Here is a 26779-nt window from a genome sequence, read left to right on the forward strand (position 1 = left end):
TCAAGGAAAACCCCAAGGCGTTCTACACGTTTGTGAAGAGAATATGTCTTTACTTAAATCTTGCATTCTGAATTCATATCTAAATACTTTAGTTTCCAGTGTAAATGCCAGAAATGTTGATATTTTGATTGCATTTAGTTTATTCATAATATTGTACATAAATATGAATTGACAGTTACAGATAAAGATTTTCAAAGATCTTTGATTTTAGTGGAGGAGTTCCTTAAGTTTAACAGTCTCCACAGCTTGCAAGGCCTTTCCTCCTTCAGAGCTTCCAGTTGTTCTGCCTTTTCTCTGGAGAGTTTGCAGTTACATTGCCACGATTAATCTCAGAAAGAGTAACATGATTGATTTCAATTCTACAGGTCAGCCATGGCAAAAACAAAAATTACAGATACTCATGGGATATACAAAGAGTGATATACCAAACAGACCAATTGCAACCAAGTTAGAAATCTACAAGCTTACTTAGATAAGGCAAATCTAATACTTTTACCTAAAGTAGCTGATTTTTAATATGCTACATTTGATACTTGTGGAAAGCTTTGAAAATTAAGTTATAATGGAAATTCTGCTTTCATTATAATGCAAGAGTTAGCTCATTATTGTAAAATTTCTGTGTATTTTTAAACACTTGTGTGCAAGAATTTTATTGTTATTCGTTCCTGGGATGCGGGTATTGCCAGCAAGAGCACAATTTATTGCCCATCTCCAGTTTCCCTTGAAAATGTGATGGTAAGCAATCTCTTGAACTGCAGAGAGTTTCAAGAGTTTGACTCAGCAACATTGAAAGGCTATAGATCAAGCACTGGAATGTCGGACTTGACTGGGCAGATTTTTTTTTAAACCAGCAGATATGAGGAGGCAAAATGGCATCCTGTGTTGTAAATTTTCTATGATTTACTTCTAAGTCAAGATGTAACCTCTGTTTGTTGCCTTTGTCCTTCTAGGCAGTCCAGGTCAAGGGTTTAGAAGATACAAAAGAGAACCTGCCAATGGTTCTTTGACAGTATGGTAACAATTTCTCTCAGTATTTCAGTGAACAAGAGTAAATATTATGACATTGGCACCCATACATTCAAGTAGGAAGTTTTGTTTTGGGTTATGTTGAGATTCATGGGTGTTGCTGGAAGTGAATACTCACCACTTGTCTGGATGACCGTTCCAAAGCACTGTAGACTTGTAGCTTTGAATGGCAAGTGGTGAGGCAAGAGATGAGTACCCATCCTTTAACCACCAACCATTATACAAAAGACAAAATAACATTTATGAAGACATTAACCTGAATAACCACTCAGAACTTCAAACTTCTATCCCCTAATATTTAGGCTTCTATGCTTTATAGCCCTGTAGGTGTTACTTTTTATTTAAAAACTCTCTTCGCTCTTGTATCACTGAAGCCAACCAGGTAGTGGTCTTTTCTTTTGCCACTTCCCAACTGTAAAGTGGGATATAGTCAAAATCATTCCGTGCTTTGTGGCTGGTAAAGGTGAACTTTGTGTTAAGTATCATGAGGAAATGTCGGTTTTGTTTGGGAACAGATTTAATGAAAGGCCTTATTAAAAGCCACAGCATGTCTATTATGTAGGCAATAAAGTACATGAGCAGCAGAGGAATGGGGAGCTTTGATGGAATTGAAAGCCCCAAAAAATGCATCAGTTCATGGTTAAAATCTGAGTAGCTCATATGTGGGGTGTCATCTGTGATGTAATAGAACTTGCCACCAACAATTCTCTTCTTGTCCTCTTCTTTCATTGCTCTAGCCAATAAAACATGAGCCCAAGCCACATTGCCTACATACACTGGATTCACGAGAGCCTCCTTCCTGCTTGTTCTCGGCAGGACATTTCCATTGATGATCCCTACATCCAAATCATGTAGCATAAAGCGACTGTTTTCTCCATAGATATACATGGGTCGTAGAGCAGATGTAACTATCTGCTCACCATTAGGAAGGGGGGATCCATTTGCTCTTAGGATTAATTGCTCTGCTGCATATTTCGTTTTGCTGTACAGAGTTGTTTGCTCGCTGATGTAGTCCGTGTCTTCATCACCATTGCAGATAGGATCACCTCTTATATTTGGCCCCACCACTTCCACAGTGCTGGTGTAGATAAAACACTTCACATTCTGCTGAATGCAGGTTTCTAACAAAAGGTGACTTCCTTCCAAATCAAATGAAACAATATCATTCAAAGCAGATACCATATAAATACTAAAACAATGAAAAAAAATTGCAACATGAAAAGTGAAATCAATTGTCAATGGTTTGACTTTGCGGATAATTGATACAGAATTTAAAACTTAAATAGGTTATAGAATCTAGAGTATGATTTGGTCCAATTTAAATCCCATTCATATTCTTAAGTACTTTTGTAACTTGGCTGTACCAAGTTACAATTTATGATAAATGTTGCTCTAAAGTAATAATTGTTTCTTCAGATTACCTAATATACATTCACAAACAGAAGGGTTGTTCAGATAGGAGGCAAGTAGTTTTAAAAAAAAATGAAAAATCTGAGCCACCTTCAACTTCCAATTAAGAGGTAGTTAAGAAATGAACAATAATCCTCTCCCAGGTTGGCAGGTTTTATGAGGTTACTCACCTTATTGTCAACAGTGATTCTATTTTTAACTGCAATACTCTAGTTGCTTTGGTCTGTCACTATATCTCAGCATCTTTTTCTTCTTCAATATCCTTTAATATATTGTTGCCTCACAGGTCTAGACCTATTTTTCCCCACAACTCCATTTGAATTATTCCAGTCAGATTTCCACCACATTCACCTTCACTGCAACAAAGTTACTATTTTATTCCAGAAAGGGTACCATGACTTATTTGTAAGAAATCAGTGGCGTAGAAGCTCTATGCTTATGATTCTCATGGATGGATTAATACATTCATTGGGAAACCTGAAGCTGAAGTTACAGGAGGTAGCAGAGCTACATAACTGTATCCTATAAAGTCACAGCTCCTTAACCATGTTCACATATCTGTGCCACAGTCTACACTCAGATCATCTCTGGATCCAGGCATATTTGCCCCTGCGACTGGCTGTTCATTGAACAGAAAATGGAAATTGCCAGGAAATGCCATCAGCAGGATGCAGGTACTAATCTGAGACAAATAATATTGAATAGAAAGTAGTAAATTTTAAATTCCGCCCAATGTAATGAACTAATAGCCAGAATTTTGTGGTAGTAGTGATGATGAAACAACTTCCATTTCCACTTGTAAAGGATTGCATATTTTTAAAATATCCCAAGGCACTTCACACAAACAAATAAAAAGTCAGATGTTCAAGAGGCCCGAATAGAAAGAGTGCAGATACCCTTGTTTATAGGACTGGTGGAGACCAAAGTGCTAAGGAAATGCGAGACCACAGCAAGGTGGAAATGAGAATAAGAATTTTAAAATCAAGCTACAGATGTTTCATACTGGGGAGCTACATTTCATCAGCAAACACAGGGATAATGGATGAATGGGATTTAGAGCAAGTTAGAACATAGGCAGCAGATTTGGATTACAGAGAAGAGAAAGAAAGCTGCCAGAAATACATTGAAGTAGTAAATCAGGTTCTCAGGAGATGAGCTAAGGCAATGCTGTGGGGGCAAAATAGATTAGGTTGGTGTAGCCATAAAATTCATTGTTACAAATCACAAAGAATCTATTTTAGTTTCAGATGATGCCAAGGAGAGGGAACATAATTTAAAGCCATACAGCCCATTAAGTCCATACCAAGCACCCATTACACTAATCCCATTCTATTCTCCCAACATTCACATCAGTTCCACCTCCCACCCCCCAAGTTCTACCACTCCTCTATACACTCGGGCCAATCTACAGTGGTCAATTAATTTACCAATCCACATGTCTTTGGGATGGGAAAGGAATCATAAGTTCAACTTGTGTCCTCTGCAACTGATGAAACATAATGTCCCAGAGGAAACCCACTCAATCACATGAAGAATGTGCAATCTCCACAGAGATCAGGATTAAACCCTGGTCACTGCAACAGGAGGCAGCAGATCTTCTTTGTGTGTCAATGTGGTGTCAGTAAACGTCTTGCTGAATTTGGCATCAGTTTTCACACAATGTATTCGAAGAGAATTCTATCTCAAACAGTACTAGATATTGAGCATGCAATGTGATAATTTAGAGTTTAGAAGAGTCAAGGCAGGCAATAGGACTGTAAAGCTGGAGCAACAGATGCAGGGGTGAAAACTGAGTTGGTTTTGAATGATGCTGCATTGGAACAATGCTTTTTGGAAATTTGGGACTGCTCAGGATGGAACCTTGGAGTACATGTGAGATAATGGTGCTGAGAAGCTATCACTGGTGATGAGAATGGGTGCATGTGGCTAATCACACCCAGCTGCGATGATAGAAGAGAAGTACAATGTGAAAGCCTGCAAACTGGTCAGGAAGGACAAGGAAAGATGACCTTTTTCTTAACCGCATAGGGCATTACCAGTGACTTTAACCAGAGTTGTTCTGGTATGGCAGGGGTAGAAAGCTGGTTGGAAGGATTCAGAGAATCAAAGTTTTATAGCCCAGAAATGCATCCTTCACCCTATCACATCCATGCATACTAATTCCAGTTAATAGAACTTGGTCCATAGCTTGCTATGTCTAGGTGATTCAAGTGCTCATCCAGACGTTTCTTAAGTATTGTGAGAGTGCCTGCCTCCACCACCATCTCAGGCAGTGTGTTCCAAGTCAGAGCCACTTGAGTGAAGCATTTCTTCCTCAGATCCCCTCAAAACTTCTTGCTGCTCACCTTAAACCTATGCTCTCTGGTCTTAGACACCTTTGTCAAGAGGAATTTTTTTTTAATCTACTGTATCGACACCTCTAATTTTGTACATCTGAAAAGTCACTCCTCTGCCTCCTCTCCTCCAAGGAAAACAAACCCAGCAACATCTCGATGACTCTTCTCTGCACCCTCTCCAGTACAATCCTGCCTTTCCCATAGTGTGGTGACCAGAACTGCACACTATTTTCCAGCTGTCATGTAAGCAAGGTTTTAAAACATTGTACCAAAACCTCCCTGCTCTTATACTCCATGTCCTGGCTAACAAAGGAAAGTATCCTATGTGCCTTGTTCACCACTCTATCTACCTGTGCTGCCACCTTCATGGATCTTTGGATGTAACCACTAAGGTCTCTTTGTTCCTCACTATTTCCCTACCACTCATGGTGTATATCCTATCCTTATTATACCCTGCAATATACGTCACCTCTTAGCAGGATTAAATTCCATTTGCTATTACCTGCCCAAGCCCGACTACCATCCTCACCATCTACATTGCTGGTGAACATAACAAACAACAAGGATCCCAGCACAATACCTGTGATACACTGCTGGTCACAGGCTCCCAATCACAAAAACAACCCTCCACCTCCTATTATCAAGCCAATTTTGCATCCAGTTAATCAACTTGCATCCATGGGTTCTAACCTTTTGGACCAGCCTTCCATGTGGAATCTTGCCAACAGCCTTACTGAAGTCCATGTAAACAACATCAACCACACTGCCCCCATCAATTTATTTAGTTACCTTTTTTAAAAACTCAGTTATATTCAAATTAGGAATCCTTTGAGTCAAGGAAGCTACTGGAATTCACCATCATTGCTCTGAAACTGCTCACCTACCTTGCTGGCCTACATCATAACTGTTTGGTACAGAAATCAGTTTGGACAGTTGTCTGTCATGTTTGCAAGTATCCCTTTAGGAACAGAGTGTACTATATGAAATAATTTGTGCATTGTTGAACTAGGTATTACTACTAGTTGAAGACAGATTGCAGATGCTGGAATCGGGAACAAAAACTAGAACAGTGGGTCAAGCACCATCCGTGGAAGCAAAGGGTTCTTTACCTGTGCAAGCAGCAACAAATATTACAATAAGAATAGTAAATGAAAAATCCATGCCATATAGCATGTTAGATCTTTGTGAGGAGCTTGGTTCAAAAGCATTGCTGACCAAAAAAGGTCCACACAAATAGGAGAAAGCCCAGATACAAGATATTATACCTCACCGAAAAACAGTGATGTTAGACAGCTTTAAGAGTACTTCCAATTGTTTTGTTCCAGGTTTTGCAAGCACATAATGATGGCAGCATACTAGTGATACAATCCATCCAAATTTGTATGATAAGAAGCACAAATTTTAAATGCAAATATATAAACTCTTTGTCCCACTAAGCATGCTCCACAGACAGTCTGGAGGAAAAATAAATTAGACACAGCATGTTAGAGAGACTTATGGCACCCAAGCTCAGCAATCGCATGAGAAACAAAGGACTGCAGGGGAATCTAGATGAAAAACACTATGATGCTGGAGGAACTCAGCAGGCCAGGCAGCATCTGTGGAGAAGTGGATGCTGCCTGGCCTGCTGAGTTCCTCCAGTATCATAGTGTTTTTCATCTCAGCAATTACATTTCAGCCATTCTCATACAATCACATCCTGCACTCCTCTGTGACTTGCTTTCCTTCACCTTAAGTTATACCTTCAACATTGGTAGTTTCCATTTCTTCTTTGCTGACTTTACCCCAGAGATCAATTACGGAAGCAGTGTGAATAGCACAGGTCACTCCTTGGCAGGCTTTCTGCAAGACTTCTTTATCCCTCAGATCACCTTTGAACATCGTTAGCTTAACTCGGCTTCCAACCAAAGCTGAAAAACAAATTTTATTAAGGAAATAAAATCATTAGATTTATTACATCCATATTCACACATGCTTTTTCAATGCACTGATAACTTAGTTCATCTGACCTCAGAATATTTTGCTTTGTAAACATTTACAAAATACTTCAATAGGTCTCCAAGGGTAATCCTTTGCTACTCGTGTATAGCTCCACTAGGATTTGACAAAATGAAACCTGTCAGTTCATTCAGAGGATGGTGTGTGATGCTGAGGCAATCAAGAGCAATGAGAACTGAAGTTTCATCCTAAAACTCAATATAAAAACATTTGCCTATTCCCCCCCCCCCCCCCCCCCAGGGTTCTGTGTCTGATGTGTAATGTGCAGAGGATCCTGGGCATGTGCAGTGGCATCTAAGGATACAATATCTGTGTCACTTCTGGGGTTTTCAGTGCTGGATAAGTGGTCACTCATATTGAAACAAGCTGCTAACAACTGTGTGACTTAAAGACAAATCCTTGAAGCAGGTCCCAGACCAGAACAAGGAACCCAACTCAGAACAGTCCTCCAAGTAATTTACTAATTCAGTCCCGCTCTTCCCTATCCAGTTCCCTAACCCCCACTCAACCATCCACCACCTCACAGAAACTACACTCTCCCACCACCAAACCAATAACTGGCTCTCCAGACCACAGACTTCCCCTCCAACTGATGGTGCCCCCCCCCCCCTTTACCTACATAATCAACAATTTCAATTCCTAGACTCACCAGCTGCAGCCCCAGATTTGCCAATCCCCATTCCCAACTGTAGTCCCACCACTCACTAACCCCCACTCCCAAGATCAAAATGGCATTGCATCATCTTACCAACCCACCCCTTCTCACCACTGCCAATGATTGCACCACCAATTCCCCATTAGCTGACTTTGTCCTAACTGCTACCCCTACTTGCCATAGGCATACAGTTGATGGGTGATTTTCCATTGTCTTTACTGATAATAACAACCCAAGGATGAGGTCAGCAGCCTTTCTGACTGGCTCCATTTTGAAAGGGTCTCTTTTCGGGTTGTAGGCCCCTCTTATAGAAAGAGGGCCCTGTGATGCAAACAGAATCCTGATTGCTATTTCTGCTTAGAATTGTTTGGAAAACAAATCATACACTAAATACATATTCAGAGTGGTTACAACATGGAAGGAGGCCATTCAGCCCATCAGGTCCATGCTGGTTCTATGCAAGAGCTAATCAGTTGATCCCATGCCCACCTTTCTCCATTGATCTAAGTCGGTCAGTAAGTAAGTGTCTCAATTAGAGCCCGTCGCAACCAACCTAGGAATAATAACCACAGCTTCTACAGTCTATCCACATAACCAAACTCTCTTATTGCTGGAATCATTTTGGTAAAGCTCTTCTGCACCAAAGCGTTTCCATCTTTCCCAGAGGGTGATGCCCACATTGGAAACAGTTAAAGCCAATGCAATGATTTGTAAAGATTTATTTTGATTTCCTGGCTCTTGTACCCTATGCTTTAATAAAGCCCCGGATTCAGTAATCTTTTTTAACCACTTAAGTTTTGTGAACTACAGAACAAAAAGATCCTGCTAGTAACAACTATTGAATTGTTGTTGTGCTGCTCTGGGGCTCACAAATATAACAACTACTGCCACCACAGGATCCAGACCCTTTACAATGATGAACCACAGCACAATCCCTTCTTTCTTCACTCCCACCATCCATCCCTATTGTTGACCCCCTTGGCCCGAGCTTGAGAATCCAAACAGAGAAGCTCCATCATAATGTTTGATTGCCACAGTTAACTAAATTTCTGAGCCACAAAACTCCAGGTGACTGAAACAAGTGACTGGTCACTCAAAATCAACAGCTTAGTGTTTGGGCTTTCCTTACACAAGTACATTGCCCTTGCCTTGTTGATTTTTAAATGCATTCATTCAGGAGATTAAATAATGCTGCAAGGTCAACAACCATTGTCCATGCCTAATTTCCTCCTGAAATGAATAGCTTGCTAAGCCATTTGGTAACTAGTTTGTTATTGTTACATGTACCGAGATATAGTGAAAAACTGTTTTGCATGCCATCCAAACAGATTATTCCAAACATAAGTATGTAGAGGGAGTACAAAGGAAAAAGCAATAACAATGCATAATAGTGTTACAGGTACAGAGAAAATGTAGTACAAGTTGACAAAGTGCGAGGGCCATGATGAGGTAGAATAAGAGATCAAGAGTTCATCTTTATCATATGAGGTCCATTCAAGTGTCTTATAACAGTGGGATAGAAGCAGTCCTTGAGCCTGGTGGTACATATTTTCAAGCTTTGTTATCTTCTGTCAGATGGAAGGGTGGAGAAGAGAGAGTGGCTGGGGTGGGAGGGATCTTTGATTATGTTGTCTGCTTTCTCAAAGCAATGGGAAGTGTAGACAGAATCAATTAAGGGGAGGCTGGTTTCTGTGATAGACTGGGCTGTGTTCACAACTCTGTAATTTCTTATGGTCTTGTGGCCATTTCTCAGTGCAGTTAAGCATTAACTACATCCGTATATATCCAGAGTTACATACAGCCCAGTTTGGATAAGGACAGGAGATTTCTCCTTTTAATGGATATCAGTGAACCAGATAGATTTTTTTTTAACTCTGCAGTTTAATGGTCACAATTATTACAGCTTTTATTCTCAATTTTCATACTTGAGTTTAGATTCTGTCAGGGTGAGATTAAAATTCATGCCTCCAATCAACAATCCCCCAGAGCTTTGCCAACTAATCCAGTAATTTAACCATTATACCACCACAACCCCACACAAGCAGTCATAGGACTCTCACTTTATATGCCCTGCAAGTGAGTGGCAACTCAACACTGATACAATTGGTTGGCAATCCACCAATCAAATGTTACCATTCACTGTCAGTCAAAATCATTCAACTCTGTCTAATGACCTCAATTAAATAGTTATTTAGTGCTAGAAGGATCCAAGAGATTCTTAAAACAGGAAGAACTTTAAACAGTGCTTTAAAACATTGGAATTGTTTTTATTGTCATTAATAATATAATTTAATTGAGGATCATTTTCAAATGTTCCCTGATTGCCCGAGAAAAATCCAACCAGGAATTATATCAGACATTCTCAAATCAATAAAGGTTGTTGCTGTAGAAACACAAGAGACTCCAGATGCCAGAATATGAAGCAACAAACAATCTGCCTGAAGGACTCAGCAGGTTGAGCAGTATTTGTGGGAGGAAAGGAATTGTTGACGTTTTGAGTCAAAACCCTGCATCAGGTTGTTGCTATCATTATATTGAATCACTCAATGTTCATTTTATTCAGTTTTTCAGTGAATTACATATTGATGCCATAACACAATTTTCAATAAGCATATATTGTTACAAATCATTTGAAATAATTATATTTACTGGAATGGGTGCATCATGATACATACCTTGCAAACTTTCTACATGGTCTTCTTGTATCACTTTGTCAAACAATCTGACCTCTGAGATATCATGAACCTTTTCAATCAGAAGTTTTACAATGACTTTTCCAAGAAATCCATTTCCTCCTATAATGAGGTAAACGTCTCCAGAAACAGATATCATGTTGATTTCTAAAGTATAGAGTCAATGTTGTACACCAGCTGTTGAACTAAAGTTGGTTCGCCTCTGTGGTGTGGATGCAGCTAGTTACTATTTAAATACCCAAGTTAACCTTGAAGTACTCCTCCTCCTAATCAGCTAAATCATGGAAATGATTCCATTCATGGTCAGCCAATCAATGACCTTTACATCAATTGCTCTATTTATTTGGAGGCTATCAGCAACGACAAATGGCATAATTCATCCTTAAAAATATCCACCAAATTCATGGCCATAGGAGATAATGTATGACCAGAGTGGAATTAAGTTAACCTTGATCCCAGAAGACTGCCGAAGAATAAAAATAAAGGCATCTGCAGTGAGAGAAGTTTTATGTACTAAACTAAAGCAGGTAGAATATTCATTAAGTGGCTGGTTTGAGGCCAAAAAGTGGTAAATCCAGCAGACTGAAAAGTGCAATCAAACAGAGAGACTTGTTTGTGATTAGGCATCAAAGGAATGAGCTAGGAGCAGAGGTTTGGAATGGCAGCAGTGGGCACTCCTGCTCTTCCTGACTCCAGGAAGTTTTAATAAGCTTTCCTTTTTTTGTGACCTCTTAGGAACCATGAGCAGCTGAATTTTGAAACAAAAGAATTATTGGGGGCACCACAGTGAAACAGTTAATCTAGCAACCCCCATTTGATCCTGATCTCCAGAGCTGTTTGTGCAGAAATGGCATAATTTCCCTGTGAGTTTCTTCCTACATCCCAAAGATACGTGGGTCAGTGAGTGAAATGGCCACCATAAATCGCCCTCTTGGTAGGTGAGTGGTAAAATTGATGGGAACGTGGGGAGAATAGGTTATAGGAAAACTTAGTTGGGGAATGGATTTGCTCTGTGAGTCAGCATAGACTGAATGGCCTTTTTCTATGTTGCAATGAAATATAAAAATAATACACATTTTATTTATGTTTCGTAATAATTGAAGGACCAATTTCAAAACTGGCCATCTGTTTCTTACATGAACAATTTAAGATATCTTTATTAGTCACACATACAGTACATCGAAACACACAGTGAGATGCTTGAAATCTGGAGCCAGAATCTTGACTGTTGCAAAGTTCTTTTCTGGTCATGAGTAGCAGGCAGAGAGTTGAAAAGGCAGGATTGAGGAAGGAACTCAAAAACAGCAAAGTAAACTTATTTTTTATTTTGATGGGTTCAGGAAAAGCATCTTTAGAACCCCCAAGCCCACCAAAATAACAGCCTGCCTTCCCCAACCCCAAGCCCAGTCAATTTCCTTGCCCACACTACTCGCCCCACCCCAGCCAGTGATCCACACTACTGCAGCTGATATGTGCCCACAAGCTCAATAGTGACATTGATTTCAGGTGGGGTAGAAAGGACAATTTATACAGTGGGGGGGAAAAAAGGATATATTCTTATTTTTAAACTTGTTTTCTCTTTAAAATTTTAATTTTGAAACTGATAGAAAGAAGAAAAGGGGGAAACTTTAGAGAATGAAAGGGAATCAAGTCTCTCAAAACCTGTTGGAGGAAGAATGAGAGGACTAGTGGGTGAGTAAGGTAGATGATTGTGGAATTAGGCTAAGAGGAGGATAAAGAAGTTGAGCAGATCAAGGGGAAAGATGGGAGTGATGGAAATGCAGAAAGGGACATTGCTGCTGAGAAAATTGAGTACGGAAAAGGGTGGGTACAGAAAATGCTAAAAAGGGAAATTTCAGAATTGTCAAGAGCAATGCAAAACTAGAGTTTTGAATTTTTTGTGGTAAATTAAAGTTGAAAAACTGCAATGCCGACAGTTCTACTGGCATCCCAAAGGTTTTATGATCTATTTGCAGTTTAATTGAAGATTTTCATTGGTTCAATGATTTGCCTAACTCTTTAAAATTGTGCTAAAATTAATGTTTAATGCATTATAATTCTACAGTTCTCATCACTGAACTTAAATTAAAAATGTCATAACTGAAATAGAATGTTTAAATAAAAATAATATTTTCAAAATAAAAGTTGTATTCATCAGTGATGACATTTTTAAATAATAAAATGAGGAAATCATAGAAAATTTATGGCACAAAGAGAGGTTCTTCAGCTCAATGTGTCTGTGCCAGTTGAAAGAGAACTATCTTAACCCCCAACCCATCCACACACACACAGATGTGCAGATACACGCACACAGTTTCAACATCAGGCCAATCATCCTGTAGGTCGGTGCTCTTTAAGTACACATCCAAACCACTTCCTCTGCTTCTACTATCCTTTCAGACAGTGGGTTCCATGTGGAACAAAACTCATCATCTCCACTTGGATTCTTCTATCAATTACTTTAAAACTAGGTTTCCTCTGTTTAAATAAGTGAAGTAAGTTCTTCCTGTATACTGCCTCCTGCACTCATGCAGAACAAGATTCACTACTTTCGCTACCAATTTCCACCCTGCCTTCACCTCCACATGGTCAATCTCTGATTCTTCCTTTCCTTTTCAGCATCTCTCTGTCTCCATCTCAGGTTAGCTATTAATATCCATTACAAGCCTACTGACTCCCACAGCTATCTTGACTACTCTTCATCCACCCTGTCTCCTTTAAGGTCTCCATTCCATTCTCCCAGTTCCTGTCTCAGTTCTATTTACCCTGATGATGAGATTTTCCATACAGGTGCCTCTAAAATAGAACATGGAACAGTACAGCACAGGTGTTGTGCCGGACTAATTAAACTAGTAATTAAATCCCTGACTAAACTAATCCCTCTGCCTACACAATGTCCATATCCCTCCATTCTCTGCACATTCATGTGCCTATCTAAGAACTTCTTGAACACTTCTATCGTATCTGCCTCCACCACCACCCCTGGCAGCACATTCCAGGCACCCACCACTCTCTGAGTGAAAAAAAACTTGCCCCACACATCTCCTTTGAACTTACCCCCTCTCACCTTAAGTGCATGTCCTCTAGTATTTGACATTTTGAGCCTTGGAAAAAGATGCCAGCTGTCTACACAGTCTATGCCTCTCATAATCTTATTAATTTCTGTCAGGTCTCCCCTCGGCCTCCACCGCTCTAGAGAAAACAACCCAAGTTTGTCCAACTTCTTATAACACATGTCCTCTAATCCAGGCAGCATCCTGGTAAAGCTCTTCTGTACACACTCCAGTGCCTCCACATCCTTCCTCTAATGGGGCGACTAGAATTGAATGTAATACTCCAAATGCAACCAAACATATAGACTGAGTGGATGAGCCCTCCATTATGTCTCCTCTGAGTGCAGCTGAGATATTGTCCCTGATTAATAGAGCAACTCCCCAACCACCCCACCCCTGCTTTTAACTCCCTCTTTATGTTTTCTAAAACATCAAAACCTGGAATATTAAGCATCCAGTCCTGTCCCTCTCTCAACCAAGTCTCTGTAATGGCCACCACATCATAGTTCCATGTACTGATCCATGCTCTAATTCATTTCCCCTACTCTTAATGCTCCTAGTATTAAAATAAACACACTTCACCCCCATCTGTCCCATCATGCCTATTACCTTGCTCCTGCCTGTTCTTCCTTGCAGACTTACTGGTCATGACATCTACCTCTCAATCCCTTCACTTTCTGACCTGGTGCTCTGGTTCCCATCTCCCTGCCAAACTAGTTTAAACCCTCCCGACCTCCAGTTAAGGTGAAACCCATCCCTCTTGTACAGGTCGCCCCTGCCCCAGAAGAGGTTCCAATGATTCAAGAACCTGAAACCCTGCCCCTGGCACCAGTTCCTCAACCACACCTTCAACTGTTCTATCTTTCTATTCTTGCCCTGACTAGCACGTGACACCAGGAGTAATCCAGAAATTATTACCTTCAAAGGTCCTGCTTTTCAGCCTCTTTCCTAACTCCTTATACTCACTGCACAGGACCTCTTCCCCCTTTCTACCTATGTCATTGGTGCCAATGAGCACCATGATTCTCTGCTTGCTTCCCACCACCCCCACCCACCCCGCTGCCCTTGAGAATGTTGTGCAGCTGCTCTGAGACATCCTCGACCCCAGCACCTGGGAGGCAACACACCATCAAGTCTCCTATCACTATTGCTCTGCCTGACTTTACCCTTCCCTGCTGAGCCTCAGAACCAGCCAAGGTGCCACTGACTTGCTGCTGCTGCTGTGCCCTGATAGGTCATCCTCCTCAGCAGTATCCAAAGGGGTATACTTGTTGCTGAGGGGAATCGCCACAGGGGAATCCTGCACCGTCTACCCGCTCCCTCTACCTTTCCTGGTGGTCACCCAACTATCTGCTGCCTGCACCTTAGGTGTGACCACCTCACTAAAACTCTTATCTATGATGCTCTCAGCATCCTGGACAATCCTAAGTACGTCCAGCTCCAGCTCCAGTTCCTTAATCTGATCAGCCAGGAGCTGCAGCTGGGCACACTTCATCAAGAACACTGGCAGTCTCCCTTTTCTCCCACATCCTACAGGAGGAGCACGCCACTCCCTAACTGCCATCCCAGCTACTCTAATAATGAGAGTAATCCTAAAGAAAACCTTACCTGCGCAGCCTCCTCTCATCGAAGCCTCATGAAACAAAGCCTCTGCACTTATACTCAACCACAGCACTTGTGGCACAAACACACCCACTCCCAAAAATGGCCACTCCGCTAGAGCCTGCTTCCCTTTCATACCTGAAAAACAACTTGTAAAATGTTGCTGGCTCCTCCCCTCTGCTGCTCAATGTCTTCTTTCTTTCTGAACCACAGCTTCCCCTCCACCAGTGTTAACAAAGCCCTTGACAGCATCTCATCCATTTCCCTGTCCTCCAGGATGAAGCAAGGATGGAGTTCCTCTGGTCCTCACCTTCCACCCCACCAGCCTCCTCATTCAACAGATCATTCTCTGCAATTTCTGCCACCTTCAGAGACTCCACCACCAGACACATCTTCCCCTCTCCTCCCCTCTCCCCTTTCAGCATTTCACAGGGATTGTTCCCTTTTTTTAACCTCCTGGACCACTCTTCTGTTTCCACCAACCACCTCCCCCCTATAGTGTAAGTGAATCCAATCTAGTATACTGCATTTGGTGCTCACACTGTGGTCTCTTCAACATTGGAAGAAACCCAATGCTGATTAGGCATTCGCTTTATGGAAAACCTACATGCAGTCTGCACGGGTGACCCTGAGCTTCCTGCTGCCTGCCGCTTTAATTCCTCATCCACTCCCACCCTGACCAATTGGTCCGTGGCCTCCTGTACTGTCACAGTAAGACTCAAAACATGCACAAGGAACAGCCACTCATCTTCTGTCTGAGCATGTTGCAGCCTTCTGGACTCAATATTGAACTCTACAACTTCAGGTAACTTTATTTCTTGGTCTGAGAACAGAGCAACAAATGGCAAAACAGAATCTAAATGGACAAAGGCTGCACCTTGCTTACCTCCTTGCATTTTCTGTTGGGCCTGAGAGGAATCAGAGAGGCTTCTCTTCCCCACTTGAGAAGACTCTAGTTGAGACTACCTCCATAGCCTTTGAGTTCCAAGGCTACTGTGATCTCACCAATGTGTTCTCTAGCATAGTAGTAGCGGTAAAATACAGCTAAGGACATGAGGATCATGGTTCTTTGATCTGCCATTAGCAGCTCACCTCTGATGATCACCCACACACTGTCCTGATGTTTTAGACTGGTGAAACAGTCTTTTAGATGAAACAGTCTTTGGTAGGGCCTTCATGGGTCCCAATACACAGAGGTCATCAGCATCTTAACAGAACCTTAAGAGCATCTTAACAGAAAAGGGACCTGAGCAACCATGCAGGTTTCAACATAGAACAGTACAGCACAGTACAGGCCCTTCAGCCCACGTTGTTGTGCCGACCTATTCCACGATCAAGCTAACCCTTCCCTCCTACACAGCCCATAACCCTCCATGTTCCTTATATCCATGTGCCTACCTAAGAGTCTTTTAAATGTTCCTATTGTAAGAGCCTCTACCACAACCCCTGGTAGTGTGTTCCAGGCACCCACCACACTCTGTGTTTTAAAAATAACCTACCTCTGACATCTCGCCTAAACTTTCCTCCTCTGACCTTAAACTGATGTCCTCTGGTATCGGCCATTGCTGCTCTGGGGAAAAGGTGCTGGCTGTCCACTCTATCTATGCCCCTCATAATCTTATACACCTTTATCAAGTCGCCTCTCATCCTGCGTTGATCCAAAGAGAAAAGCCCCAGCTCGCTCATGTTCTCCAATCCAGGCAGTATCCTGTTAAGTCTCCTCTGCACCCTCTCTAAAGCTTCCACATCCCTCTTATAATGAGGTGACCAGAACTGAATATAATACTCTAAGTGTGGTCTAACTAGAGTTTTATAGAGCTGCTACATTACCTCGTGACTTTTGGACTCAATCCCCTGACTAATGAAGGCCAGCACACCATACGACTTCTTAACAACCCTATCAACTTGCATGGCAACTTTGAGGGATCTATGGACTTGGATTCCAAGATCCCTCTGTTCCTCTGCACTGCTAAGAATCCTGCCATTAATCTTGTATTCCACCTTCAAGTTCATTCTTCCAAAGTCTATCACTTCATACTTTTCCGGATTGAATTCCATCTGCCGCTTTTCCGCCCAACTCTGCATCCTGTCTATATCCCATTGTAACCTACAACAACCTTCTAAACTATCCACAACACCTCCAACCTTCATGTCATCTGCAAACTTAATAACCCGCCCCTCCACTTCCTCATATAAGTCATTTATATAAATCACAAAATGTAGGGGTACCAGAACAGATCCCTGAGGAACACCACCAGGCAGAATACTCTCCATATACTACCACCCTCTGCCTTCTGTGGCCAAGCCAATTCCCAATCCACACAGCCATGTATCCATAAGTCCCATGCCTCATGACTTTCTGGATCAGCCTACCATGAGGAACCTTGTCAAATGCCTTCCTAAAGTCCACGTACACCACATCCACCGCTCTTCAGTCACCCACCCCTAACCACTGAATTTTCATTCCCGTGTCTGTAACCACACAAAACAAGAGCCTGAATTCTTCATGCAGTTATTACAAATATGGGAGCTTATACAAGCATGATTTTTGGCTTGGATTAATAAACCATTCCCAACTTATATTGTTTAAGTAACATATGACAGCTTAATATATATAATTGGATTATTCTTTCCACATTTGCTGCCTGGCCTTCCGAGTGTTTGCAGTATTTTCTGTTTTCATTTCAGATTCCAGCACCTGAATATTTTTTGTTTTACGCTTCGATTATAAAGAACCTACATTCCTACAAAGGAGCCATTCCAACATAAGATTCTGAAGTTTTGTTTACTCCTCATCCTGTAGGTATTTCCCGTGTTTATTGTAACATTGGATTCTTAAAATATCTCCATGGATCTCTAATTAACAGCGTACAATATAAGCAAATTAAATTATTCCAGAGACACAAGAGATGCCGCAGATGTTAGGATCTGGAGCAGCACACACAAAGTTCTGGAGGAGCTCAGCGGGTCATGGAAGTTGTGGAGAATGATGCGTTGGATGCAGAGGCTTGTGGGGTGGTAGGTGAGGACAAATTTCTCCATTTCTCTCAGTTCCTCCTCCTCCACCACATCTGTTCTCATGATGAGGCTTTCCGTTCCAGGACATCTGAGATGCCCTCTTTTTTTTCAGAAAACAGGGTTTCCCTTCCACCACCATCAATGGAGCCCTCACCTGCATCTCCTCCATTTCCTGCATGTCTGCCCTCACCCCATTCACCAGCCCCCCCCCCCCCGAAATAACAGGAACAGGGTTCCCCTTGTGCTCAGCTACCACCCCACGAGCCTCCGCCTCCAACACGTCATTCTCCACAACTTCCACCGGGATCCCACCACCAGGCACATCTACCCCCCACCCCCTCCCCAAACCTCTTCGCAGGGATTGCGCTCTCTATAACTCCCTTGTCCACTCGTCCCTCCCCACCGAAAATCCTCCTGGAACTTATCCCTGCAACCGTGCAAAGTGTTAAACCTGCCCCTACACCTCCCTACACCTCCTCCCTAGACAGTCCTTCCAAGTGAGGCAGCACTTCACCTGTGAATCCGAGGGTGTCATTTATTGCATCCGATGCTCCTGGTGCAGCCTCCTCTACATCGATGATTGGGTAACTGCTCTGTCAAGCACCATTGCTCCGTCCGCCCCAACGGCCAGGATCTCCCAGTGACCAGCCATTTCAATTCCACATTCCATTCCCATACTGACATGTCCATCCATGGCCTCCTCAACTGCCACGTTGAGGCCAGACACAGCTTGGAGGAGCAACACCTCATATTCCGTCTTGGTAGTCTCCAACCTGACAGTATCAACATTGACTTCTCTAACTTCCTGTGACCCCTCCCCTCTGTTTTCCCTTCCCCCCCCCCTTGTTTACCCTCATTCCTGTGGCTCCCTCACCCCTTCTCTTTCCCCTCCCCACCTCCATGACCTGCTCATCACCTTCCTCTGGTTCCCCACCTCCCTCCCTTTATTCCATAGTCTACTGCCCTCGCCTTTCGGATTCCTTCATCTTCAGCCCTTTGCCTCTTCTACCTATCACCTCTCATTTTCATTCCCTTTCATCTCCCCTCCTCTATCCACCTACCTTCCCCCTCTCACCTGGACTCACCTATCACCTGCCGGCTTGTGATCCTCCCCCTCCCTCTACCTTTTTATTCTGGCTTCTGCCCTTTTCCTTTCCAGTCCTGATGAAGGGTCTTGACCTGAAACGTCAACCTCCATTTCCCTCCATAGAAGCTGCCTGACCTATTGAGTTCCTCCAGCATTTTGTGTGTGTTGCTTTAAATTATTCCAGAGTCTAGTACAGGAAGACTAGTTTGTGATTTTAAAAAATTGTTTGCTCAGCCATCTCTTTCAGTACTTTATCTTTGTGTGGTAATGATAACAAAATGAATCACAGTATGTAACATTTTCTCAGATTCCTTGGTGCCATGAAACACAAACTAGATGAGATTTAGAGCTTGGTGCAAGGCTAAGTGGACAGAACAACTTACAGCTGTGTTTTCTATTACAAAACTTCTTGAGACTAAACAGATAAGCCTGGTAGATAAATATTGGTAACAGAAATGAGCAGATGGCCTTTAGGGAAAATAAAATTTTATCATTATTTTAACTTTATTTCGTGACTTTCTATCTATTTGGGACTTTCTTCCTGGCCATTCTGGGAGTGGTCATTGTGTGAGTGGCCAGTGTTAGAGTGGGGAGCTGAGGCTTTAGTTCAAGATGCTTCAGTGAGAAGAGGCGAAGGTAAGTCTCCAGTAAGTTCCTTTCATTCTTTGCTTTGGTGTTTCCTTTAGTGTCAGGCCAGAGTAGTGAGAATGGCTCCAGGGTCAGTGGTATGTTCAGCTTGTGAGATGTGGGAGTTCTAGAAGACATCCAGTCTCCCTGATAACTACATAAGCATGAGGTGCATCCAGCTGCAGCTCCTTACAGACTGTGCTAGGGAACTGGAACTGGATGACCTTCGAATCATATGGGAGAACGAGGAACACATAGATAAGAGCTACAGAAAGGCAGTCACTCCTAAGCTGCAGGAGGTAGGTAGCTGGGTGACTGTCAGGAGAAGGACAAAGAATAGGCAGGGAGTGCAGAGTACCCTTGTGGCCGTTCCCCTCAATAGCAGGTATACCGCTTTGGATACCATTGGGTGGAATGACTTACCAGGGGAAAGCCGCGGTGACCAGGTCTCTGGCACTGAGCCAGGTCATGTGGTGCAGAAGGAAAGGGAGGAGAAGAGGAGGGTGGTAATGATAGGGGATTCCATAGTAAGGGGGGCAGACAGGAGATTTTGTGGACATGAAAGAGACTCCCAGATGGTACATTGCCTCCTGGGTGCCAGGGTCTCGGATTGAGTCCACAGCATTCTGAAGGGGGAGGGTGAACAGCCAGAGTCGTGGTACATATTGGTACCCATGACATAGGTAGGAAAAGAGATGAGGTCCCAAAGAGGGAATATAGGGAGTTAGGTAGGAAGCTGAAAAGCAGGACCTCAAGGGTAGTGATCTCTGGATTGCTGCCTGTGCTATGCGCCAGTGAGGGTAAGAATAGGATGATTTGGCAGATAAATGCGTGGTTGAGGAATTGGTGCAGGGGACTAGGTTTCAGATTTGTGGATCATTGGGATCTCTTCTGGGGAAGGTATGACCTGTACAAAAGGGATGGGTTACACCTGAACTGGAGGGGGACCAATATTCTTGTGGGCAGGTTTGCTACAACTGTTGGGGAGGGTTTAAACTAGTTTGGAGGGGTATGGCAACCAGAGTGATAGGTCAGAGTTTGGTGCATTTAGTTTACAAATAGATGCAGAGTGTAGAAAGACTGTGAGGAAGGGTAGGCATTTGAAAGGGCTGAAGTGTGTCCACTTTAATGCGAGAAGTATCAGGAACAAGGTTAATGAACTTAGAGCATGGGTAAGTATGTGGAACTATAACGTGGTGGCCATTACAGAGACTTGGCTGTCACAAGGGCAGGAATGGCTGCTGGATATTCTGGGGTTTAGATGTTTCAATAGGGACAGGGACGGAGATAAAAGAGGTAGGGGAATGGCTTTGCTGATCAAGGACAGTGTCATAGCTGTAGAAAGGGAGGATGTCCTGAGTCAGTGTGGGTGGAAGTCAGAAACCGGAAGGGAGCGATCACTCTATTGGGAGTATTCTACAGACCCCTAAATAGCAGCAGAGACACTGAGGAGCAGATCAGGAGGCAGATTTTGGAGAGGTACAAAAATAACAGGGTTGTTATCATGGGTGATTTCAACTTCCCTAATATTGATTGGCATCTCCTTAGTGTAAAGGGGATAGATGGGGCAGAGTTTGTTAGTTGTGTCCAGGAAGGATTCCTGACACAGTATGTGGACAGGCCAACTAGGCCATACTGGACCTGGTACTAGGCAATGAGCTTGATCAGGTTTCAGATATCTTGATGGGAGAGCATTTTGGAGATAGTGACCATAACTCCTTGACCTTTACCATAGCCTTGGAGAGGGATAGGAGCAGATGATATGGGAAAGTATTTAACTGGGAGAGGGGGAATTATGATGCTATTAGGCAGGAACTTGGGAGCCTAAATTGGGAACAGATTTTCTTGGGGAAGTGCACAGTGGAAATATGGAGGTTGTTTAAGGAGTACTTACATGGGGTTCTGGATAGGTTTGTCCCACTGAGGCAAGGTAAAGATGGTGGAGTGAAGGAACCGTGGTTGACAAGAGATGTAGAATATCTTGTCAAGAGGAAGAAAGAAGCTTACCTGAGGTTTAGAAAGCATGCATCAGACAGGGCTCTGGAGAGTTACAAGGTAGCCAGGAGGGAGCTTAAGAATGGACATAGTAAAGCTAGAAGGGGGCATGAGAAGTCCTTGGCAAGTAGGATCAAGAAAAACCCTAAGGCTTTCTACACGTATGTGAAGAATAGGAGGATGACTAGAGTGAGGGTAGGACCGATCAGGGATAAAAGAGGAAACACGTGCCTGGAGTCGGAAGAGGTAGGGGAGGTCCTTAATGAATACTTTGCTTCAGTATTCACCAGTGAGAGACACCTTGACGTTTGTGAGGATGGCGTACGACAGGCTGATAAGCTAGGGCATGTCGACATGAGGAAAGAGGATGTGGTGAAACTTTTGAAAAACATTAGGATAGATGAGTCATCGGGGCCGGATGGGATATATCCAAAGTTATTACGGGAAGCGAGGGAAGAGATTGCTGCGCCTTTGGCGATGATCTTTGGGTCCTCACTGGCCACAGGAGTAGTGCCAGATGATTGGAGGGTGGTAAATGTTGTTCCTTTGTTTAAGAAAGGGAGTAGGGATAACCCTGGGAATTACAGACCAGTGAGTCTTACTTCAGTGGTGGGCAAATTACTGGAGAAGATTCTTAGAGACAGGATTTATCAGCATTTGGAGAAGCAGAGACTGATTAGGGACAGTCAGCATGGCTTTGTGAGGGGCAGGTTGTGCTTCAGGAGCCTGACTGAATTCTTTTGAGGATGTGACAAAGCACATTGATGAAGGTAGAGCAGTGGATGTGGTGTACATGGATTTTAGTAAGGCATTTGGTAAGATTCCTCATGGAAGGCTCATTCAGAAAGTCAGGAGGCATGGGATCCAGGGAAACTTGGCTGTGTGGAATCAGAATTGTTCTGGGACCCCTGCTCTTTGTGATTTTTATAAATGACTTGGATAAGGATGTGGAAGGGTGGGTTAGTAAGTTTGCTGATGATACAAAGGTTGATGGTGTTGTGGATAGTGTAGAAGGTTGCTGTAGATTACAACAGGATATTGATAGAATGCAGAGCTGGGCTGAGAAGTGGCAGATGGAGTTTAACCCAGATAAGTGTGAAGTGATACACTTCAGGAGATCGAATTTGAAGGCAGAATACAAGATTAATGGCAGGACTCTTAGCAGTGTGGAGGAACAGAGGGATCTTGGGGTCCACGTCCATAGATTCCTCAAGGTTGCCGCGCAGGTCAATAGGGTTGTTAAGAAGGTGTATGGTGTGTTGGCCTTCATCAGTCGGGGTATTGAGTTCAAGAGCCACGAGGTAATGTTGCAGCTCTATAGAACTCTGGTCAGACTACACTTGGAGTATTGTGTTCAGTTCTGGTCGCATCATTATAGGAAGGATGCAGAGGCTTTGGAGAGGGTGCAGAGGAGATTTACCAGGATGCTGCCTGGACTGGAGACCATGTCTTATGAGGATAGGTTGAGCAAGCTAGGGCTTTTCTCTTTGGAGAGGAGGATGAGAGGTGACTTGACAGAGGTATACAAGATGATAAGAGGCATAGATTGAGTGGACAGTCAGAGACTTTTTCCCAGGGCGACAATGGCTAACACGAGAGTGCATAATTTTAAGATGATTGGAGGAAGATATAAGGGGGATGTCAGTTTTTTTTTTACACAGAGAGTGGTGGGTGCGTGGAATGCACTTCCGGCAGAGGCGGTGGAGGCAGATACATTAGGAACATTTAAGAGACTCGTAGATAGACACATGATAGAGAAATGGAGGGCTATGTGGGAGGGAAGGGTTAGATAGATCTTCGAGCAGGATAAAATGTCTGCACAACATGTGGGCTGAAGGGCCTATACTGTGCTGTAATGTTCTATATACCTAATTATTATTAAGTACCAATTGTCTTAGGGGGAAACAATGTTCAATGCTCTCTGGGAAATAAATCTTTCTCACCTTGAGCTCTGCAAAATATGTGAAGAATTTGGCCCTTTAAGCTTATTCTGCCATACATAAGAAATAGGGGTAAACAACTGTAAGTTGGTCCATCAAGTCTATTCCACCACATGGCCAATTCTGTTCCTCTGGTCCACTTAGCTGCCCAAAATCCTCACATCTTCCAATGTCCATGAAGTCCCAAAATGTATAGATCTCTGCCTAGAACATACTCAATGACTGAAATTGACCACAGAGATTAATGTGAAAAATTTCAAAAATCTACAATCCCCTGTGTGAAGGCTCATTCTAAAAACTGATTAAGAAAATGGGAAAACTGTTCTGATAGTCAAGATTATGTGGAAGGATCAAACAGATAGAAGAGAAATAGCATGAGGTGTCAATGTTAGTGTTGAGGAACATTTGGGGAAAGAGAAGAGGGTACTCACCTCATGACAAAAAACTATGTGGACACCAGAGTGTTTATTAATAGTTGTTCTGACCTAAATACAGAAGGAAGGAATCCGGGATATATTAGTGAGGGAGCTAAAGGAACAGTTGGAGGTCTCTATTGATGGAATATTAGGAGAACACATCCAGCCAGTAAAATGAATTTGGAGCCACAAAAAGCACTGGACTGGGACAAAGGGAATCAGAGGAATGGTGAGTAGCAGCATGGGTATATGAGTAGCAGCATTTGAAGCCTCTGTTATAAGGGACTGTAAATTGGTTTTATATCATCAAATGTGACTGTAAAATCCCTGACTGTAATGACAGTGAGCAAAAAGGACTTGGAGGGCCATTGAAAATTATTATATACCTATGGTAATACTGCTAGAGTATTAATCACTATATTAAACACTAATATTAGCCCCAGACCCTACAGAGTAACAGGAGATACTGACAGGAAAGAAGTGCTGGCCTTTGAGAGCCAAAATACAACTCAAAGAGTCTTAAATATCAAGGGCACTATTGCAAATTCCGTAAATAAGTAAGTTATTTACTCAACTAACTAGATCTGTTTATCCTGGGATAATATTAGAGGCTAATGACAATAAGCTTTAATTTTATATTACAGAGAAAGGAGAAGAGAGGATTATTGCTCCTCTTGAGAATTACATGGTATGAAAATGTGTTGTCCAAAATCAGTCACACAGCACAGAAATATGCCCTTTGGTTCACCAAGTATGCATCAACCATTTAAAAAATCAATTCGTACTCATCAGCGATCATTTACCTGGGGAAAGCAGACAGAGCTGAAACATGCCCACATGTCCTTTTAACAGTAAGAACAGCTCTGAAGATAGGAAAACAGGATGCAAGGTTAATTGAGATCTACTAGTATTTTTTCTTCTCAGATGAGATCATGAATCCAAATCGGAAATTCTTCGTTATGTTTTAGTACTTAAGCAGAAATGTTCTCTGTTCCAGAATCCTTGTTGTTTCTGAGGTTTTGGATGGTCTTTTCAATCTTTTGCTGGGCTGAGGTAGTTTCAGGATTGTAGCAGATATAGTACTAAGGGATACAGATATGTCCGCTCCCATCAAATACAACGTCCCCTGGCGAAGGTCTTTAAAGCATGGCTTTGGGGTGCTGTTTTTGAATAACTTCTCCATTTTTTGCTCTCAGCAGGGTGAATCCTTGGGGCATAGATGTTTTTGGCAGCACTGAAGAATCCATGCAAGTTGTGATTATCAGCCTGTTGCTGGAATTCTTGCACTCTTTCCACCCACCATCTTTCCCCTAAGTAACAAGTTTTTGGTTGGACCTCAGCCTTCAGATGACTGTAGAATACTGAGACAGGTACTGTTTCTTTTGGAAGGATGAACTGGAAGTGCCTTCTTCATTTGGTTGGTTTCAGCATCAACAGTGGGCCAGTCTGGCATCTCATGACCCTTTGACTAACTTTAATGCAGAACTAGCATGCAGTGGTCGCCAGTGCATAGACCCCAACTCTGGAAGCCAAAGATGAGACCAGAAGAAATTTCTACCCTAACCTTCAATAATAAGTCCAAATGGCACACATTTAGCTCCTCCTTACCAACTTCAACACCAGAATCAGAACCTCTGCAAAGCTTGGAACCTCTTGAGTGGCATGAGAAGAATAGGAAATGAACCCCAAGAGGATCTCTTCACCTGTCAAAATGTTTCAAATTTAGCCTGGACACAACCAACATCATTTCAGAGAAACAAGTTTCATGGCAATATCCTCGATCCAAGTATTGGCACCTACGTTAGCTGAACAAGGTATAGCAAAGATGTCTCACCCATGTATTTTGTAATTTATAGTAATTTCATGTCTTTGCACTGTACTGCTGCTGCAAAACAACAAATTTCACGTCATATGTCAGTGATAATAAACCTGATTCTGATGTGAGGTGCAGGTGATGTTAGACAAACCACTGCCTAATTCACTTTATTAGCTCTATCAGCCTGGCCCTAAAACAGTGACGGGCAACAAAGTTGCTGCCACAGGAGAATCAACGTCAAACTTCCTAAAGACCCCGCAGGGAAAAGCTCTGCTCAGTGGCTCACAGACAACCTGAGGACTCCCAATCAATATATGGCAGGCACGGTAGTGTAGCAGTTAGCGTAATGCTTTACAGCGCCAGTGACCTGGGTTCAAATCTGGCCGCTGCCTGTAAGGAGCTTGTCTGTTCTCCCCGTGTCTGCGTGGGTTTCCTCCAGGTGCTCTGGTTTCGTCCCACATTCCAAAGATGTATGGGTTAGGAAGCTGTGGGCATGCTATGTTGGCACCGGAAGCGTGGCGACACTTGCGGGCTGCCCCCAGAACACTACGCAAAAAGATGTATTTCACTGTGTGTTTCGATGTGCATGTGACTAATAAAGAAATGTGATCTGATCTGAATAGGAGGTGCACTGTCCACAGTGCCTGGACTCCCCTGAAGTCCACCACCGTGAGGGGGCCCTTGCCTTTCCCACTAGAAAACTGGGACCCCTTTATGGAGGAAACCCAGGAGCATCAACAGAAGGCGATCTTGGGGGTGGAAACACCGTCCTGCATCAGCCTGCCAATCACCCAGCGCCCGGCCCACCCAGGCCGCTCTGCCCCTGCCGTCCTTCCGCTCCACTCCAACCGGCTGCGCGTACACAAACCTGGCAGTCGGAAGTGGTGTTTGAGCGGCAGCTTCCCGCTCAATCACAGAACTGTCCGTCACGCGTTTTCCTCCCTTTTGACCGAAGGTCACGCGTGTAACGCGCTCTCTCTTTCGCTCTCTGCAAGCCCTAGCCGCTGCCGTGAGTGCCGTGGGAACTTTCCGTTCACTTCGATGCACCATTTCGCTTTTGCGTGGCGTTTTCCTCAAGGAAAGGAGGCGATGGGCGGGACTTCCGGT

The 26779-nt window shown here is 43.0% G+C and overlaps 2 protein-coding genes across 4 annotated transcripts in view; one reads left to right on the forward strand and one right to left on the reverse strand.

The window, feature by feature from the left end:
• Positions 1-118: 118 nt before the first annotated feature.
• On the reverse strand, positions 119-26681 carry hsd3b1 (hydroxy-delta-5-steroid dehydrogenase, 3 beta- and steroid delta-isomerase 1). Of its 2 annotated transcripts, none has more exons than XM_052013633.1 (3): positions 10101-10324; positions 6515-6682; positions 119-2165 (listed from the first exon to the last, which is right to left on the reverse strand). In XM_052013633.1, the coding sequence occupies exons 1-3, from the start codon at positions 10255-10257 to the stop codon at positions 1357-1359; spliced, it is 1134 nt and encodes a 377-aa protein (XP_051869593.1). In that variant the 5' UTR covers positions 10258-10324; the 3' UTR covers positions 119-1356. The 2 variants fall into 2 exon arrangements, with proteins under 2 accessions (XP_051869593.1, XP_051869594.1); XM_052013634.1 differs by lacking the exon at positions 10101-10324 and adding an exon at positions 26541-26681 and having other exon boundaries at positions 144-2165.
• The window catches only part of tmem39a (transmembrane protein 39A), a 44287-nt gene continuing 44148 nt past the window's right edge, over positions 26641-26779 (forward strand). The window contains exon 1 of one of the 2 annotated variants that reach the window (XM_052013629.1): positions 26641-26777. The gene's annotated coding sequence lies outside the window, so the exon portion shown is untranslated. The remainder of the gene's footprint in view (positions 26778-26779) is intronic. The other variant, XM_052013632.1, reaches the window with a different exon arrangement.

The sequence above is a fragment of the Pristis pectinata genome, chromosome 4 (assembly GCF_009764475.1).
Source record: "Pristis pectinata isolate sPriPec2 chromosome 4, sPriPec2.1.pri, whole genome shotgun sequence".
Classification (NCBI taxonomy): domain Eukaryota; kingdom Metazoa; phylum Chordata; class Chondrichthyes; order Rhinopristiformes; family Pristidae; genus Pristis; species Pristis pectinata.

What these genes read in the sequence shown, in the direction of transcription:
- hsd3b1 (XM_052013633.1), bottom strand. Translation starts at nt 10,257, where the DNA reads ATGATATCTGTTTCTGGAGACGTTTACCTCATTATAGGAGGAAATGGA. An exon ending in CCATGTAGAAAGTTTGCAAG is followed by an intron (nt 6,683 to 10,100) that starts GTATGTATCATG and finishes TTTGTTTTTCAG; the next exon opens with CTTTGGTTGGAAGCCGAGTT. An exon ending in GGAAACTACCAATGTTGAAG is followed by an intron (nt 2,166 to 6,514) that starts GTATAACTTAAG and finishes TTGATTTGGAAG; the next exon opens with GAAGTCACCTTTTGTTAGAA.